This window comes from Podarcis vaucheri (assembly GCF_965113315.1).
Source record: "Podarcis vaucheri genome assembly, chromosome: 9".
Taxonomy (NCBI): domain Eukaryota; kingdom Metazoa; phylum Chordata; class Lepidosauria; order Squamata; family Lacertidae; genus Podarcis; species Podarcis vaucheri.
The window spans coordinates 27,035,526-27,056,335 of record NC_138767.1 but is presented as its reverse complement, the minus strand read 5'-3'; the positions used below and the strand labels follow the sequence as shown (position 1 = coordinate 27,056,335).

The following is a 20,810-nucleotide window of genomic DNA, read 5'->3' as shown; positions in this document are numbered from 1 at the left end:
GGCTACATGCACACTATAAAGCCCAATAAAGTACATTTCTTTCCTGAAAGAATTCTAGGTGCCATAGTATGTTAAGGGATTCTGGATCCTCAATCTCCTTGCACTTGGTCAACCGGTCACTGTAATATATGCAGCTTAATGCACATACATTAGGAGGTGATAATTCCCATGCTGTCAAAAGCTTAACCAGCTGATTTCTGAAAATTAAACTATTGTTAAAGGGATAGGAGCAAATAGGCCTTCTTTTTGGTCAGTATGAGCCTTGTTTGTAAGGAAACATCTAAGCTGTTCATAAAAATATAAAAGAAAACAATAGAAGTATGATATGAATAAAAACAGATATTTTAAAATATTCAAAAGATATTTATTTATTTTGAAGTAGGTCCAGTTAATTTCTATGGAAACCTACCTCCACATGGGATAAAATATTTTAATAAATAAGTACGAATAAATAAAGTAAGCCTACTTAGGATATCCCAAATGCCTTACTAGCACACCTGGCTAAAACAGGAAATCTAGGAGATTTACTTACAACTATAGACCTTGGAATTCAGCATTAAATGAATTGACACAATACTGTACAGATTACATTAAAGGATCTATTCAGTTTTAATGATCAGTGGAAACAGCAAAAGGTCAGCTGGGCACAATCCAACCTATTTAGAAAAGAGGCTGGCTGGGAACCAAATGCTGTTTTATCTGATTAAATGGATCAAGGCAGCAGAAAACCACAGAGGGAAAGACTCATGTTGATTTCCCCATTATCCACCGATCTATTCTGGAGGTCTGGGCATAATAATAATAATAATAAAGTCTTTCAGCAGCAGAACACAAGGTTCAATGTTCTGTGAGCCTTTCAATGAAGAGCCCACTCTAGATTCTACAAAAAAAAAAAAAGTGCCATGAACCTACAGAAAGGGAAGGAGAAAATGATGGAAGGAAGAGAAAAGAAAAGAGCAGAGTTTGGCTAATGGCAGGCTTTTTCACGTGATCACTTTTATCTTAGATACAGCACCCTCTTAACTAACTTTAGCCCTGTATTTGTTTATACAACCCAGGACTCAATCCATGGTTGAAAGTGGTTCCAAGTGATGACAAGTGCATCATGACTAAGCAGTGATTATTTCCTAGCATCTCTGTTGCCATGGAGTAATTCCATCTGTAAACAATGTCAGTTCTTCAGGTGATCATATGTGGGAGGAGTTTGCAATTTAATTACAAGGGCACGCTGCTCTGTGAGTGACCTAGGAAAAGTGGTACCGGTGCTTTGCAGAAACAACCAGGGATTCCCTTCCCCATGTTAAAAAATTAACAGCAAATAAGGTTGCTAGTTTAGATAAAAAGCCTATATCAAGGCTTACCCTATCCATATCTGAGATTTTACAAATGCCATGCTATTTTATCAGATACCTTCAATCACAGCAAAAAAGTGAAGAATCATAGAATTGTAGAGTTGGAAGGGACCACAAGAGTCATCTAGTCCAAATCTTTTGCCCAATGTTTGGCTTCAACCCACAACCCTGAGATTAAGAGTCTCATGCTGTCCAGACTGCGCTATCTGCAGGATCAGTTTTTCTTCAGACACATGGAAGAATATGAACATAAGAAAAGCTCTGCTGGATCAGGTCAGAGGCCCATTTAGTCCAGTAATCTATTCACAGAGTGGCTAACCAGATTTTATTTTATTTTTTATTTAACAAATTTAAAACTACTTCATAGCATGAAGCCATTAAGAAGTGTACAATATACTTATGGAAAGCACATAGGCAGGACCCTAGTGAAACAGGACTATCCCCAAGTGTGATTCTCAACAAAGGGTATAAATAATGAGGCATATTGCCTCAGGCAGTAGAGGTAAAACATAGCCCTCATGGCAAAGCAGCCCTAAATTCCTGTTTTACATCCATCCTATTATCTGTAAGAAAATGAGAATAAAACTAAGAATATACGATTGCCTAGTGTTTCTTCAGAATAAGCATTAATGAAGTATCTGTTTGCTTTAAGGATAAAGCAAGTAGGCTGTTTGGAAAGTCAAGACACTTGCTATTATATCCTTTTTCAAATGTATTTTCAATCAAAAATGTAGCAAATGTGAGATTTGGTAACTAGAGAATTATAGATAAGAGTACAGAGGGGAAGTGGATATTATGTAATTAGACAGGGACAAAATACACATCAATAACTTCTACTTACACACAGACTGAGAAAGTGTGAAAACACATTAAACATGGCAAACAATTATTTTAACAACTCATCCTCTCTGAACATCAAAAATTGTGTTTGACAAAGAGAGCATACAGCTTTGACCCCCTGGTCCCAGGCCTAAAGTAACATCACATCAGCTGCACTACAGTGCTTGATCTTGGCAAAATTGAAGTGGCTGTTCTGGAATGATTATAGTTGGAAGCTGCTGCATGACATGGATCATACATCCAGTTTGATCCATACAAAGAACATTGACCAAGTGCTCATCTGATCATAGTACTGGTATGTCATATCCATATAGCAAACACAATTCTCTTCAGATAAAATATCTCAGATCAGCTAACATAACAATGGGGAGTAACTCCCACTGAACTTTGTATGGGTTACTCTCACGTAAACATACCGTATTTTTCGCTCTAAAGGACGCACTTTTTCCCCTCCAAAAATTAAGGGGAAATGTGTGTGTGTCCTATGGAGCGAATGCAGGCTCCTTGGCTTCAGCGATAGCAACGCGAAGCCTCCAAAGCGCAGAGGGAGCGCTCCCTCCACGCTCCGGAGGCTATGTGTTGCTTCCGCTAAAGCCTGGAGAGCGAGAGGGGTCGGTGCGCACCAACCCCTCTCGCTCTCCAGGCTTCAGGGATAGCCGCCTGAAGCCTTCGGAGTGCAGCGGGAACTCGCGCTGCGCTCCAAAAGCTTCAGGTTCCTTTTGCTGAAGCCGGGAGAGCAAGACTCTCCCGGCTTCAGCAGAGAGGGAGAGCTGCGCAGCGCCCCTTCAGCGAAGTGGGAGGAGAAATGAAAGGGGCTCCGTTTCTCCTGCTGCTTTGCTGAAGGGGTGCTGAGCAGAGAGGGGGAGAATTTTTTTTCTTGGTCTCCCCCTCTAAAACAAGGTGCGTCCTATGGTCAGGTGCATCCTATAGAGCAAAAAATACGGTACTTAAGATGTTAATCCCCATATCGGGTTTTTTTTTAAAAAAAACTTTTTTCTTTCTCAATTCACTTGTATAGATTTGAAATGAAGCAAATGCATGATCCTTTGCATGCGCTGAGGCTGTTCCCAGTATGAAATAAACTAGTTTGCATTTGAGCAGTTCTGTTTACTGCACATGTCCATTAGCTACTTGATTCTATCTGCTCCAACACACATTAAGCTCCCCTCTAAAAATACCCTACGAAGTGTTTACTTGCTGCCTGATGCTACACAGAAATAGCAAGGGAAACCTCAGACTTCCGCACTTGGGATCACTGAACACCAGGTGCATTGTGGAGGAAGATACACTTGATCTGTAGAAAGCAAAAGGGACACACCATGTCCAAGAGCAAAACAGAAGCTTTCCAATTTCCATAAAAATCAATAAAATATGTCCCTGCCAATGTATACTACTGCCCTTGAAATTTTGATTGAAGAGGAGTAGGTTCATATCTACTAGGGGAATTAAATTCAGGGGTGGGGGGGAATCTCTCAATCTAGAATATCTGAGTGGGCAAACATCACAGGAGCTGTTTAAGCATTTGATAAAAGTTGACCGCTTCCCTTCCTACTGACGTACAGGAGGCATGATAATAATCTTGAGACTTCTGGCTTTTACCTTTCCTCTGCAAAATCAAGAGATTATAATTGTAGGAGAGATAAGACTCACAGGATGCAAAGTTGCTAACATGCTTAAAATCTTTTTTTAAGGAGAGACCCAGGTGTTCTATCTTGCTTGCGATCAGAATATGGATGGAGTCAAAAGGAAATTTCTCTATAAGAAGAACTGCCTGTTAACTAATTTAAGCCTATTCTGAGCTATTGATCTACTATTAATCTCCATGTAAATGGAAAGCGAGCGACCACTTTTGTTGTTATTTATCATGTTTATAGTACTCATTAACTATGCAGTCAAAACATACAGAGACTCTATTTAAATGTTCCTTTCCTGATAACCACGAATAATGGCAGCCACTGAAATCACAGACTGGGCTTTGGCAAACTTAAATAGACTGATCTGTCCTGGACTGGAGACTGAGCTAAATTGGGATTTTTTCTTTCTCTTTTTGTTGTTATACGTTGGAAATCAATAAAAACTATATTTGTTTGTTTGTTTGTTTGTTTGTTTTGTTTGTTTAACAGTTCACATAATAAAATTGTAGATAAAACAGTGAAAATTGTGTGTGTGCACGCGTGTGTGTGTGTCTCACAGGAATATCTTTCCACCCCGCCTTCAGCACTCAATTCAATGTAGGGGGAAGGAAAGGCCAGCAAAAGAAAAAAACACTCCTTCCCTTCTTCCTACTACCCAGTTCCTCTGCAGTTCCCACTTGCATATTATGCCAAAATCTGTAAATCATATGCCACTTACCTGATTACATGTATTGATGTCTATTCCTCCCTTCAGATATTCCACAACTTTGTCCAGATTGCCAGCCCTGGCAGCTCTGAGGAAGCTTGCATTGCTGTCAGACTGTGAAAATAAGCAAGAGGATACAATTACATTTCTTCTTCAAAGGTACACAGCACAAGTATGACCAAAGAAAGAACCTGCATATTTATGTTACTGAAGTTTCAGTTCCAATAATTTGCACTCCTAATTTGGGCATCCCTATTCTAATACAGATTATTTCCCGAATGCTGTGGTGTGCATGTAACCATATGGAAAGCCAATAATCAAATATTTGACCAGTATTTCTCAACAACGCTTTCCCAAAATATCCTCAACCCTGTTGCACTTCACTGTCATTGCCCCCCCAACTACTGTACCTTAGCTGGAAATTTGAAAGGATACCAATACACATACAGCTGTTCTGCACCTGCAAAGATCTGGCTAATGTGTGGACATCTGGAAAAAAGGAGCAAGGAAGCGTGGCAACATTGGGGCAGCAATAAGTGTATATATGGAAGTAATGTTTGAACCGGTTGAATGGTTCAATGTGGATCTGAGCAGCAAAAATTTGTGAGAACACAGTCTAAGTTGAGCCAAAAAGAACTATGATTTTTCCCCAGGTAGAAATATAAGTGATCAGTAAAAAATAATAAAACAAAACAGAATCCAAAAGATAAAAAATTACCACCACTACAGTTACTCACACCCGTTATAATCTTGTCAAAATGCCTAGTTATGGTAATATACTTTGCTTTTCACATGATTCAATTGATTCACAAGAGAACAAAAGACTAGAATCATAGAATCATAGAATCATAGAGTTGGAAGAGACCACAAGGGCCATCGAGTCCAACCCCCTGCCAAGCAGGAAACACCATCAGAGCACTCCTGACATATGGTTGTCAAGCCTCTGCTTAAAGACCTCCAAAGTAGGAGACTCCACCACACTCCTTGGCAGCAAATTCCACTGTCGAACAGCTCTTACTGTCAGGAAGTTCTTCCTAATGTTTAGGTGGAATCTTCTTTCTTGTAGTTTGGATCCATTACTCCGTGTCCGCTTCTCCGGAGCAGCAGAAAACAACCTTTCTCCCTCCTCTATATGACATCCTTTTATATATTTGAACATGGCTATCATATCACCCCTTAACCTCCTCTTCTCCAGGCTAAACATGCCCAGCTCCCTTAGCCGTACCTCATAAGGCATCGTTTCCAGGCCTTTGACCATTTTGGTTGCCCTCCTCTGGACACGTTCCAGTTTGTCAGTGTCCTTCTTGAATTGTGGTGCCCAGAACTGGACACAGTACTCCAGGTGTGGTCTGACCAGAGCAGAATACAGTGGCACTATTACTTCCCTTGATCTAGATGCTATACTCCTATTGATGCAGCCCAGAATTGCATTGGCTTTTTTAGCTGCCGCGTCACACTGTTGGCTCATGTCAAGTTTGTGGTCAACCAAGACTCCTAGATCCTTTTCACATGTACTGCTCTCAAGCCAGGTGTCACCCATCTTGTATTTGTGCCTCTCATTTTTTTTGCCCAAGTGCAATACTTTACATTTCTCCCTGTTAAAATTCATCTTGTTTATTTTTGCCCAGTTCTCTAATCTGTCAAGGTCGTTTTGAAGTGTGATCCTGTCCTCTGGGGTGTTAGCCACCCCTCCCAGTTTGGTGTCATCTGCAAATTTGATCAGGATGCCCTTGAGTCCATCATCCAAGTCGTTGATAAAGATGTTGAATAAGACCAGGCCCAAGACAGAACCCTGTGGCACCCCACTAGTCACTCTTCTCCAGGATGAAGAGGAACCATTGATGAGCACCCTTTGGGTTCGGTCAGTCAGCCAGTTACAAATCCACTGAGTGGTAGCATAGTCAAGACCGCATTTTACCAGCTTCTTTACAAGAATATCATGGGGCACCTTGTCAAATGCCTTGCTGAAATCAAGGTAGGCTACATCCACTGCGTTCCCTTCATCTACCAGGCTTGTAATTCTGTCAGATCTGGCTGGTTATTACAACAGATTAGGTCAAACTTTGTCCTTTTCTTCTGTGTCTATCTAAGCCAGGGATGGGGAACCTGTGACATTCCAGTTGTTGTTAGACGCCAGGTCTTATCAGTCCCAGAAAGCACAGCCAATAATGGGTGGCTAAAGGTAACCCAGCCCTGAGCTCGCCCTTCATAGTTGCTGTCCGCAAGCATCTCCCATCTCTTTTCCCTCACCTTGATCAACAGCACACAGATCTTCTTTAAGGTTTTTGCCACTCCAATCTCATTGATCCCTTCCACCATCAACTCCCAGCCCTGATTCATTCCTCTGCTCCTCCACCCATCATTCCCTCAGGTTCAAGCTGCACAGCTTACTATCTTCTCTTCTGTAGCCATTTTGCCTCCTAAGGTGTTAGATTCACTATTTTCTTGGCTTGCTTGTGCTGTGTGCTCTATTACTCCTTAGGGCTCCACTTCATTGCCCTTTTCTATCAACAGAACGCAACGCCACCACCCAAAAAAAAACAACCCTGTGTGACGGGTTTTCTCCCAGCTCCAGTTGACTTTTGCTTCCTTAACAAAGGGATAATGTTGGTCAGATGGACCTCATTTCCCAGCAGAGAGAACATTAATCTCTTCCGTGGTATCACAGCTACTCAATCAAAGACTAAGATAAATGCTCAGAAAGCTTCAAAGTGCTTCATTGCTATATGTACAGACAAGAGAATATTTGTCCAAGTATACCACCATGTGAAGCACAATCCTATCCATGCTTACTCAGAAGCAAGTCCCAGTAAGTCCGTCCTTCCTTCCTTCCTTCCTTCCTTCCTTCCTTCCTTCCTTCCTTCTTTCTTTCTTTCCTTCCTTCCTTTCTGATTTGTATATTGCCCTTGATCCAAAGATCTTATAGTGGTTCACAGCATAAAAATACAAGATTAAAATACATAATAAAAACAAAACAATAAACCTCCCCATTGAGACAAAATACAACATAAAAGTGTTTGTGACGCCTGCCTTAATCTCACAATGTTGCTATTAACCCCCTCCCCCCCCACACACATACATAACTGAAGGGAAGATTGCTCAAAAAACACAACCACACAAGGAGCACGTATATGCACTGTTAGGCAAATGTAATTGTGAGTCCCCAGTTAGGGAGTTTGCCAAATGATCTGTTTCCCAGAAGAAAGGTAAAGAATAATGTTATGTCAGGGCACTGTGGAAACTTAAATCATTGTTCCCTGCCCAGCGCTAATCAGAACTCTGCTGGTGAAAGTGGGCGTCCTCAGTGGTCATGTTGCTATGGTCCCCTCCCAAACCTGGAGACACTCCTCGTTTGGGGGGGGGGGTGAAACAGGATACAAAATAATTTTTGCTTGTTTGGACCTGTCATTAGTGGAGCCAAAAAGGCACTTGGAGGATTTGTCTTGGTCCACTTCCACCAGGGTAATACTTTGAATACCCCAGTAAAGTAAACCTGTCCATGAGAAAGGAAGGAAGGTGAAACCATGGGCAAGGGACAGTCATGCTGTTCTGACCTTATACCACACTTAATGCACATATTATTGCACCTAGAAATGGCAAATTAAGGCTGAAGATGGGATTGCAAACTTTAAAAAAGACTTCTAATACAGCCCTTCCCCCTGAGAGAAATAAGAAAACAACACTGATTCTCTGCTCATTGTACTCTGGATTTTACCCCAGAACACAAAGATATAGAAATACTTTAAGGAGATCCTGGTGCATATTACAGGCTCCTCAGTATCAAGAAACCAGACCACCCTACTTAACACAACTGCAAGGAGGAGAAAAAGGCATTGCAGGAGTCTTTTTCTAGCATTCAACATCAGCCAGTGAAGCTCTGTAACCATGACACAGCAGCAGTGTCTGTCAAACACTTGAAAGCGAGGCGATCTACTGCTAGAGAAGACTTTGTGCAATGCAGCAGACTCTTTTATTACAAGCGCAGAAACTGAAAGCAGAAATCGATGATGGAACCTGATTTTTTGTGCTTTCATGCTATACCACAGAGCACATACTTTTCATGATTAAGTATGGCAATGTTGCATTTAAACAATATTGCTGCATTTTTTCCCACAGTTCTTTTTTGGTTGACATTGCCTTGCAAGCATTCAATAGGGGGAAAATGAGCATAGCTTGGGGGCAGAGTGCTACTGTGATGGTGAACTCTGCTCTAATCAATCCATGTTCATTAGCACATCTGTAGAACACGCCCCCCCCCCCCATATAGCTGAATGCACCAAGGGTCTGCAAAAGCAGGAAACCTCATCATGTGGAGAGGTCCCTATGCACACACACATAAGTGTTTACACAAAAAGAAACCTGAATTCTTGCTTCCAGGATAACCAGTGGAACAGAGGCAGCATGGTTTTATACTTTGATTTTATTTTATTCTGTGAACCGCCCTAAGACCTTTGGGTATAGGGTGGTATATAAATCATCATCATCATCCTCCCCCTCCACAATGATGTCAAGTCAGGCTAGTGTGGAGCTGAGGAGTGTGAAAACACAACGAATGATACATTTGCTTTCAGTGTGCACATGTGGTTCCCAACTGAGTGACAGAATCCACATATAGAAGCTTGCTTCCCCACACAGATTTCTCTCTTGGTAGAGTATGATGAACATTATTTCTTTTTATTAACAAATTCAAAGCTGAGCATGCAAAAAACTCTACCCGTTATTTTCTTTTAAACAGAAAAAAAATGTGCTTCTTCCTTGAGCAGAGAATATTTTCACTCCAAGGGCCACAATTCCTTCAGGGCAACTTTACAGGGGCCGGAGGCAAAAGTAGGCAAAGCAATAAATGCAAACGTTTCCATTCTGCAGCAGGCTACACACTCACACATCCTTCTCTATCCAGACAAGCAAGAAACATTATCAGAGTTCAGTGGCACATTCAGGCCAGGCAAAAAAACCCCAAAGAGAGTGAAAGGCGAGGCTGTGGGCATGGTGGTGTCATCCTGGCAAAAGTCCGAAGGACCAGACAGTGTGACCTAGAGGGCCAGACTAGAAGTTTCCCGCCCCTGTCCTTGAGAGAGCATGCATAAATAAATAAATAAATAAATAAATAATGGTTTGCTTCCTGAACTTATTGCTCTGCATATAGGAATTAAGAATGACTATTAATTTAATTAAAAAAAATTCCTTCCAGTAGCACCTTAAAGACCAACTAAGTTAGTTCTTGGTATGAGCTTTCGTGTGCATGCACACTTCTTCAGATGGCAGACCAACACGGCTACCTATCTACAACTATTAATTTAATGCTGGTTGTTGACTTTAAGAAGTATTTTTTGTGTTCCGTATATTCAAACCCCCACTGCTGCCTTGCATTTCTTTTCATGCCACTAATTTGCAAAATGAGGTCTCCACAGTTACAAACGAAAACTGTCCTTAATCCACCTTAACGTGTTTATCTCTTGCTGTGCCTGTGGTGCTGGGGTCAGCCAACACTGAAGGATCCCTGGAACGTCTTTGCATTCCCCCTGGATTTGGCAATGGAGAGTCACCCTTACTTCTAAGTGACATTAATTTTCAGGTTGCATGTTGAGAGCTCAGATCACATTACCCAAGTCATCGGTTCAGTTGTAGCCAGAAGAAAACATATTACATGACAGTCAGAAATACTTAATTGATAGGTAATGCAGAGCTGCATGTTTTCTCCTCCCATCTTCAGAATAAAGGTAAGTAACTTCCAGCTTTTACCGCACAGTCAAATGTCACCACAAGAAGGAACTATTGTTCATGTGTGCTTTTAAGATTCTTTTCTGGCTCACTGCCACTCAGGGGGAGGGGGGGCAAGGAAGTGGGAGGCCAGCACAGGGCAGGCACAGAGTAGATGCAGGACTGGGAGCAATGGATTGGCTCTGCTGCAGGGCCAACAATGAGCTGCTGCTGCTGCCTTGGCCCCTCTGCCTTGCTCAACAAGCAGCAGTGACCTGGCATGTTCAAAAGGTGGGAGAGCATCACAGTCTCACCCACACAGCCCCACAGGCTGCTACTGCTGTGCCCCTCTTCTAGTGCTGCCACATCACAATTTCTGGTAAAGGTGGTAAAAGTGAGAGGAGGATTTCTTTATAGCAGGTATGGGGAACCTTTGACCTTCCAGATGTTGTTGGAGAACAACTCCCATCAGCCTTGGCCATGTTCTCTGGGGATGATGTGAGGCACAGTTCAGCAACATCTGGAGGGCCAAAGTTTATCCCCACCTGCCTCATAATGGCTCTGGTTCTCTACCTCCTTGCATCTGTGCACGTATCTGTTTTGATTTGTGAGAGCAGGTAGAGGGAGGACCTGCTGCAGGGAGGTGTAGCTGGAGACCGAAGTTTGAGAAACGCTGGATTAAGTGCTTTCTTCTTGCCTTGAAATTGGTAAATACCAATGCTGAAGGGACAGGGACTGTGCGGCCCAAGCTGGTGGGGTGCCAGGAACCTTCCAACCTTCAGCTGTCAGATGAGCAGCCACACAGAATTCAAAAAACGTGGCTGGGAGTGCATTTGGCAGTGAAACTGGAGGCAGGGGTGGAAATGTATTTGAAGGAGGCAGGAAAGTATGGGGCTGTCTCCTGATTCTTAGTTGCCTGATGCAGCACTGGAAGCCCAGTGAGGGATTAGAAGGAACAGGTCAAGTATAAGGACATCAAGCTTCAAGTGAACTGAGTACAAGCAATAAAAATGTTCCTTATGAAACAAGAATATCTCACACTGACTATCTGGTTACCTTTCAGGAAGATGTGATTTCTCATAGTTAAGACATATGCAGGTTTTACTTGGCAGTTACAACTACCCATAGCATTTTAGAATATTAGAATATGCAAATAATAACAACAACAACAACAACAACAACAACAACAACAACAACAACAACAATTTGAACAGCAGCAATTTTCAAAGTAGGAGTAATGTAGACGCCTGGTTAACTCTTTCCATATGAAATTTTGATCTACAGTACTTTTAAAATTAACCTTCTATTGACTTCCCTAGCCTCTCTTCTCCAGTATAGCTTTGCAGTTTCAAAGCTACTGTAACTTCCTCCTGATTAAAAACTTGGATTTGTTTACAAGCCTTTTATTCAGTACTTGCCTTTAACAACAACAACAGCTGCTGCTACTACTACTACTACTACTACTACTACCACTACTATACACCAGTCTCTCTGGGCTGCTTACAGCATATATTAAACATAGTAAAACAGCAAACATTAAAAAATAGTTCCCTTCTTCTGAGCCAAGCCTATTATTTCTATTTTATATTCCAAATGTATGCTAATAGTAACTTTTTGAAAGACCATTCCAATGCCTACATCATACACTTACCTCTTTCCATGTGGATAAACTACATGACTTTTCCAACACATATTCTTTACCATTCTTGACTACAAATTGGATGCAAAATCTCACTGAATTAAGCATATGCTAAATTACTTTGCTAAAGCCAATGCAAGGAGTAGTTAATATCAGCAAATAATACTGATGAAAAATATTTAACAAGCAGCTGTATAAATCTAACCCTTAAAGCTCTCCCATAAATCCACTGTAATCATTTGGCAATCTAGCTTTCACTGACATTTGTAGGATTTCTCAAGCTACATTAAAAAAAAATAATAATACACACACACAAAGGAGCCTGGGAGATAAGTGCTATCTTAATTTTACAAAATGAATGCAGTATTTGTGTGAACTGAGGAAGTTATGAACACTTTCTCAGCAAGCAGTATTACACATAAAAAACGAATGTGATAAACTACTTGACCTGAGATGAAATAGGTTGCTTTGTGTCAAGATTTCCAATGGCTGTTCCTGAAAACATAAAAAATATCATGCTGTTGGCATTCGTCTCGAGGGGGACAGTGACTATAAGGGAGAAATCAACTACAACCTATCAGAAGAAAGTCCTTCATCAGAATCCAACCCAAACACTCTTCACTGTTAGTTGGGTTTAAGGCAACTCTTTTCAATCCATGATTAAACTGAAAGTATGTTTGATTAGAGTACTTTTGTGACTTCGTATTTCCATTTCAAACACATCAGCTGGCCCCAATACAACAAGGAGCAATCTGAACAAGAAAAATGGGGTTGCCTGTACAATACCCTCTCTGGGGATAGGGGTGGGCAGAAAATCTCCTGCTTCGCAATGTGCACATGTGGAAGGAATCCAATCCAAGGATTTGTGTGTGCAGCAGGCATGAAGGAGACTCACTTTGCCTTCACGTTCCTTTATCAACCCTGTACCCTACCCTTTGTACTTCTTCCAAATATGAAAATGTGATGGCAGCGTAATATTATTATTTGCTGGATGGTTAATGTGAGGTCCTCCAGATCTTTTTGGGCTACAACTCCCATCAACCCTGATCAATGGCCATGCTGGCTGGGGCTGCTGGGAGTTGGAGTCCAACCACAACTAAGAAAGCCTCAGTTACAGGTAGGTAGCAGTGCTGGTCTGCCATAGTCGAAACAAAATAAAAAAAACTTCCTTCCAGTAGCACCTTAGGGACCAACTAAGTTTGTTATTGGTATGAGCTTTCGTGCGCATGCACACTTCTTCAGATACTGTCTCTGAAGGAATTTTTTTTATTTTGTTAAGAAAGCCTTAGCTGCCCCTTCAATTTGATCCTTGACTTTATATCTGCACAACAAAATAGGGCCATACTACAATGACAGGTGCATAATTGCAGCAGCCCAAAGATTAGCTATTTGAAGCTTCAATAAGCAGATATTGCTACAATGGGAGGAAAGACTAAGTTACCAACATTTCACAGCTTTTCAGCCATCACTATACTGCCCTTTCTTCCCAACGAAATTTATGCACCAACTAAATTGTATTAGCCTATTTCAGCATTATATAACGAAGTCAAACAGATCTGCTGTACTGCACTAACACCTATTAAATGTTATAATCAGGATTCACACCACTCCATCTCATGGAATTTCAACCATAACAACATTTCTTCTATTCCAAATGACAAACCTATTCACCTCATCAACTGTATTACCCATTTCAGTGATACTGAACCTAAAATACTGCAAAATCATACAGACTGTACTGCAACTAACTCCCATAAATTGTGGTAATCATGGTTTGCACTGCTCTGTACTGTACGTGTACCAGTGGCGTAGCGTGGGTTGTCAGCACCCGGGGCAAGGCAAGTAATTTGCGCCCCCTAACCCGTGGATTTGCGCCCCCTAACCCGTGGATTTGCACCCCCTAACCCGTGGATTTGCGCCCCCTAACCCTAACCCCCAGATGTTGCGCCCGGTGCGGCCGCCCCCCCTGCACCCCCCACGCTACACCACTGACTTGTACAGAAATTCCAAACAGAAAATTCCAAACTTGTCCACTGACAAATAATGACTCTCCATGGTTTCTTTCATAGCCCTACCTGGAGATGCCAGAGATTGAACCTGGACTATTTTTCATGCAAACCATGTGCTCTATCACTGAGCCATGACCCTTTCCTCCAAAATGACTGGCACCAGCTCTCCAGGGTTTCAGGCAAGGGGCAGATTGCTACAGATTCCCTCCCCCTCAATTTCTCTTGCTGAACTCAACTGCTGCTGTAAACTTGACTGTTCAGTTAAATTCCAAAGGGAAACTACTTCTAACTGTTCTTAATTTTCAAGGCAAGCAGAGTGAGGCAAAAATGCAGTAGAAAAATCCCCAATAAGCTATTTACAAAATAGCTTTGCTTGTGATTGAAATAAGGGAAGGATTTCAAGCAACTAGCTTTTACCAATTAAAAATGCATGCCATATTAACACTGAAAATGTAAAATAATAATAATTATTTTTGCTAAATTGTTGACAGGAAACTAGCAAGGAGAAGTGGAAAATCAAAAATTTGTGGGTGGGGTTACAAACATGTCACGTGGCCACTCCTAATGAGATTGCATTGATGCAAAGTTGCCAATTGCAACCATACATTATAAGGGAGTGCTACTTTTGAACTGATACCAAAGAAATTCTTTTTAAACAGCTTTGACATTTGATGAAATATGTGATATATAGTCTTCATTTGCTATATGATTTCTACTCAGATTCCATCTGACTTCCCTTCTTACTGCAAACATTTTATTTCTGTGATGAACATGAAACTACTTTCAAGTGAAAGTGTGTAGAACTGGCTGAATCTGGAGAATAGTGCAGCGAGCCAGCACAATTAACCTTGAAATGTGAATGCAGTTTTTAAAATTATACATTTGTGGCATTTCCCCCCTCCTGCAAAATTCACTAAGCTTGCAGTCCTATGGACACACTTACTTGAAAGTAAGTCCTGCTGAGCTCATCAGTACCTACTTCCAAGTAAAGATGCATGGAATTAGGCTGCTAAGTACTTATATAGTGAATAAAATATTTGAAAAATTGTGCTTTGGCTTAAGTAATTGCAAACATTGACAACATGAGAGATCACATTGACCTGTGTAATGAACTTTTTTCTGTAACTGAGCCTTTATATATCTCCTAAACTATGGAAAATATACTTAACGGAATAGCACAGTCCATCAAATGCAATTTATTGATTTTATGTTCTCAAATGAGACATCAGTACAGTCTCTTTGGGATGTCTACTTACAAAAATATAGTAAAAGACATTCTTTTATTTATTAGGAGCTCTATCTCCTGAGTTTTTTTGCTACTTACAATCTTATATTTTACATGCTTGGAAACACATTCCAGGAGCTACTTTGCTGTTCAACAGATCCCCAAGAATGACCATCTGAATCCAGCCACCAGCAGTTTTTAAAGTCACAGACCCTATTTCACTGCTCAGCATTGCCAGTAAGCAGGTTCAAAGAGTTATCTTGCTAAGAGGTCTTCTTCTTCTTTTCTACACAGTCAAAAGGCCTATTTATCCCCTTTGTCGCCTCTTTAGACTTACCAGTGTCTCAGGATATTTAGCCTCTTCATTGTTGCATCCATAGTAGTCTGGAATTTTATCCACATCTTGTATGTTTCCTTGCACTCTCACACCCTTGTCCGTGTGACAAGCCTGGCAAACGGGTGCATTGCCCATATCAGTCCTCCCCGCTCACTCCTGCAAGTGGGTTTGACTTTTAAGTGTCCTAAACACTCCAAAGGGGCACAGTAAACAATCCAGAAGGATAATTACTGACCCCGTGCTTTGCTCCCCTCAACTCCCCTCGCCAGAGTTTTCTTTCTGCAGGCTGCCCTGTGTCAAAAGGGAACCTCAGCAACTGCAGACAGCATTCAGTGACCATTTCCAATTCAGGCGCTGCCTGTCTATTTTTACACCTACCAGGCCAGCTATGCATGTAAATTGAATGGGGAGGGGGAAAGCGACATACAGGCAGCCTGACTAACACAGAGTTAAAGTCCTACTGTGTGAAATGCCTCCGCATACAAGGGTTATTGAATTACCCAGCTGCATGCCTTTGAATGTTTTGATTTCCCCCCCTACCCTTCTACTGTTCACATTATCCCTTGGTGCTTGCCCAAAGCACTACAGTTCAGAATGCTGTATGCTAACACCCCGGTACTTTCCAGGAGGGGGGGGCATTGCGGGAGGAGAAAAACTTTCACATGAAATGATTAATTCAAAATGCCAATTATTTTGTATTTAACACACAAATGCTACTAGATATGTAGTGCTTTGTTTTTTTAAAAAAGATCATCATATGGTACTTAATAAATATGCAACTATGGCATATTTGTTTGTTCTGAATCTGCATTAGGTGAATGAGTCATAGCCTCATAGAATTCCTTTGGCAATTCTGCAGAATTACAGCATTTGAGTATCCTTTAGGCACTTTGAGCCACTACCATTTTGCTCAAGCAGCCATGCTCTCTAAAGTACAAATCTTAGAAGCAGGCCTCACGCAGCCAATTGGAGCTTTGCCAAGAATACAAACTCAATTATATTTATCACCAGAAAAGTAGACATATGGTTGTATCCAGATTTAGGCTACAATCCTAACCACACTTTCCTGGGAGTAAGCCTCCATGAATTCAACAGGACTTTTCTATGTAGACATAGCTGGGATTGCACTGTGGAGACCAACTGATAGTAAGATGACATACATTAGTGGTGTCCCATTTATTTCAGCTGGTCTATGGCAAGCATGGGGACGCGGGTGGCACTGTGGGTTAAACCACATAGCCTAGGACTTGCCGATCAGAAGGTCGGCGGTTTGAATCCCCGCGACGGGGTGAGCTCCCGTTGCTCGGTCCCTGCTCCTGCCAACCTAGCAGTTCAAAAGCACATCAAAGTGCAACTAGATAAATAGGTACCATTCTGGCAGGAAGGTAAACGGCGTTTCCGTGCGCTGCTCTGGTTCGCCAGAAGCGGCTTAGTCATGCTGGCCACATGACCTGGAAGCTGTATGCAGGCTCCCTCAGCCAGTAAAGCGAGATGAGCGCCACAACCCCAGAGTAAGCCACGACTGGACCTAATGGTCAGGGGTCCCTTTACCTTTACCTTATGGCAAGGATGACTATGGTCTGGTTTGCATGCAGCAGTAAGCCATACACTGAAACAAACTATGGGAACCAGGCAGAGCACCTTCTCAGTAGTGGTGCCCGCTCTGTGGAACGTCCTCCCATCAAACGTGAAGGAGATAAGTAACTATACAACCTTTAGAAGTTATCTGAAGGCAGCCTTGTATCCCATGGGTGGGGTACAAATAAGATTACCAGAAGCAACAACAACGGCTACAAAGGAGAAGCACCATGCTGGTTGGCACATGCTACTCAATTTTGAACACTTCGCTTCTCCCTTTCCAGAGGTAATAAGCAAAGCATGGAGGGGCTGAGTTAGCATTACGTATGAACCAACACTCGTATTCTGTTTCTTTCTGAACCTATAATGAATGGAAGCCATTGTTTGCTTTTGGTTTAGCACTTTGTAGTTTGTATGGAAAAACAAACCATGAAAGCTAGTTTGCATGTACCGCTAAATCATCCACACTATGGTTTTGTCCCCTGCGGCCTGGGGGAGTGAAGGAAGCATGACTGCAGCATGCACTAACACGCTGCTCATTCACCATAAGCCATGGCTTGTTTCTGACCACAGTTTACTGTTCTTGGGTGAAGAAGGCCTAAATCTGGTTCCAACCCACTGAATATACCAAAAGTACATTCAATTAAACTAAAGTGTAGTAAAGGTAACTGTTACGGTTTTCGTTATTTTGACACACATTTTCAAGTACTTACTGATTTTGTACAAAATTGTTTCTTCTTTATCAATTTTTTTAAAGAAACAAACAATATTCAGTAACCAGTTGTCAATGATCCAACATCTTTATTGCCCTATTGATTTGTTACCCTTCACAGCTGCCAGGATTTATAATCGGGTAACTGTGTTTTTCACCCTTTAGGATTACTGACCTACGGGGAATTCATGCTCGTGTTAATTATGTCAAGTTAATTTAGAATGGCTCTGTGCTTCTCTTTTTCCCAAGTTGTCCAGCCTTTGGTTACTGCAATATTTTATTATTTATATTTACTGCCAATTTATAGAGGGACGTGTCAATTGCATAGCTAGATATTGTAATAAAATTCAACTTGTGTGACAAAGGAAGCTTTGAGATATGAAGTTGAACAGATTTCATGTATTGAGATCTCCAATAAGTCTCAAAATTTGGATATATTAATAGTAAGCCAAATTCATAGTAGTAGTCAAATTCAACAAGCTCATGGGACTCCTCCAGACTATCTGTTCAGCTTTAATCCTGATTTGCTTGTACAAAGCTTATGTGGTGGTTAGACTATGTTCAGCCTTAATGAGTATTCATTCTGAAATTTACAGGGTGGTTATATGACAATTAATGGTCATCCTGATTCGTTTGTTAGGTGTCTAGATGTCAACCCATTTATAATTCATTCATCTCACATTTTCAGTGTATTTCCTTTTCCAAACTTTAAAGATAGATTTTTAGCACCAAAGCAACAGACTGCTTTAATCCACTTTAAATATGCTGGTCTAACATCCTGATATACACTTCAAGTATATCATAATATTCATAATATTGATAGTCTGAAGACCCCAAGGCTTGAAAAAACCCAACCTTACTATTTCCTTGCCTGATAAGATGCCAGGCATGCCATATGCAATATTGATGTGACAGGTTATGGACATCTGAAGCAATTCCACCCTAACCCCAGTCTAATACCTGTTTTAGGATTTCTTAATATGATTAGGAGAACATGATGGGGCATTTGTTGAGAGGTGGGTGAAGCAACTTTCAAGTACTCACAGAAGGTCACAAAGGCAACGAAACAAATCAGACAGCTACACCAACAATGCACAAGCCTGGTGGAAGCAGTGTGACTGGGGCAGTGGGATTCCCTCCCGACAAATTTCTTTGCTATGGGCGGGTGAGAGTTGGAAGAGTTGTCACTGCACTGCACCTTCCTTCTGCTGCAAAAGTCTCAGAGTGCCTGACTAACAGAGGATGCTGCAAAAATGAACAGACTTGTTTAGAAACTCCCATAGTTGCAGATAGTTGCCTCTCGTTTTTTAAAACATCTGCGGCATCAAAATTTATGCATGCAACTTCATATGAAAAGGGAAATATCAAACTCTTAGCACAATATCCCCATGACATTCCATCAAATACAGAACAGAGCTGCCTCCTGTTCAGCAAAATTCAAGCCTAGCTTTGTGGCAGAGTTCACTATGTGTACAGATCAACTCTGCCTATTTTGTTTGTTTTATTTAATGCTGTCCTATGTTTTTAATGTCATAAAAGACAGCAGTTGGCAAACCCAGAGACTTGAAGCATGCTCTATAAATATAAAAGGTTAACCTCCTCAGTGTTGTTTCCTGTTCACACATATCTGCCCTCTCACATTCCATGTCTAATGAATAAGGTTTCTAAAAATTTATGGTAGCTGTCAATACTGTGAAATTTAAAATCCAATGTGCAGTTGCAACTCCACAAATTCCATTTACCGTATTTTTTGCACCATAACACTCACTTTTTTCCTCCTAGAAAGTAAGGGGAAATGTCTGTGCGTGTTATGGAGGGAATGACTATGGGTGGCATGCCTACGGATTTTCCTCCTCTAAAAACTACGTGGTACTTTAGACTCAAAGCTGAGAGGTGGACAGAAGGGAGACCAAAGTAGTAGGAGAGTTTCATAGAAACAACAGGTTTCAATACTTGATATTCTTCCAGTTTTCAGATTAATTATATTAAAAGAGACATGTCCTACACACTAGATCTCTGCCTGGCAATAAATGTTATTTGAAGAATTCCACTGGATGAAGAACATTGACAAAATGCATGGCATACTTTTTAGAGCATATAAATGGATAGGCAAGCAGGAAACAAAGTCCACGGACTAAGTTAAAAGGGTGCCAAATACTGATCAACACACATTCCTTTCAAAAACTACTTGCAGATGGTTGTGATCTACATAGATATCTAAGACAAAGAAAGGGGCAAGCTTTCTGCCAGTGAACTTCTAACAATGCTAGCGCTGTTTGTTACACTGCTTCAAAGTTATTAAGGGCAAATTACTCAGAAAGCAAATATTTTCATCTTTTGCCAGATTGAGGCGGGGCAAAGCAATCAAACCATGTGTATTATTTAGAGACTTAAATTTCAAAGTCCTTATGGAAGGGTGGAAAACTCCCAGGGTCTCGTTAATGCCATTGTTATTTGGGTCTCAGATCTACCATATCACATAGCAGCTAAGAAACTGAAAACAAAAGCTGATTGTGACAGTAATCTGGCCTGTACATCAGTATTATATAATTAAAAACACAAGCAATGGAAAAAAGTTAGAGGTTGCTTTCACCTTCTTGAATCTAGAATTAGTCAAAGAAGTCAAAAGGGCATTGATGGAAAAGTGCTGGGCAAATTAGAGGCTATTGGCTTATGGTGCCACGAGAAACTTGATCTCAGTCTGCCCTAATGTTACCCTCATTGGGGAGTTAAGGTATATAAGAAAAACTGTCAGTTCAGGCCAATGTCCCAAGTGGTCCAGCATCCTGTTCTTGCAGTGGGCAGTCAGATGCCTGTGGGAAACCAGCAAGTAGGACCTAAGTGCAGCAGCATTCTTCCCACCTGTGATTACAACTGAAGGTAGAACATAGACATTGTGGCTAGTAGCTATGGTGGTCTCTATTCCAGTTTTAGATCAGCATCTTAAGACCAACCCTTGATTGGTTCTTTCGTTTCTGTTTCACTGAGTGACTTTACTTTTGCTTGGTTATCCTTGAAATGTCCTTTTCAATTCCAGTACTCATCTGCAGTTGTTTCTTCAAATTCATCTCCAGGGAA

General features: G+C 41.2%; 1 protein-coding gene across 30 annotated transcripts in view; it reads right to left on the bottom strand.

Annotated features, from left to right (window-relative positions):
* ANK2 (ankyrin 2) overlaps window positions 1-20,810 on the bottom strand; it is a 318,251-nt gene that overhangs the window by 121,435 nt on the left and 176,006 nt on the right. For 15 of the 30 annotated variants that reach the window (XM_082236854.1, XM_082236863.1, XM_082236871.1 and 12 more), the window contains exon 2: window positions 4,545-4,646. In XM_082236854.1, coding sequence (XP_082092980.1) covers window positions 4,545-4,646 — 102 coding nt within the window. Of the gene's footprint in view, window positions 1-4,544; window positions 4,647-15,442; window positions 15,789-20,810 lie in introns of those variants that run through there. The other 15 variants (XM_082236869.1, XM_082236845.1, XM_082236855.1 and 12 more) reach the window with 5 other exon arrangements.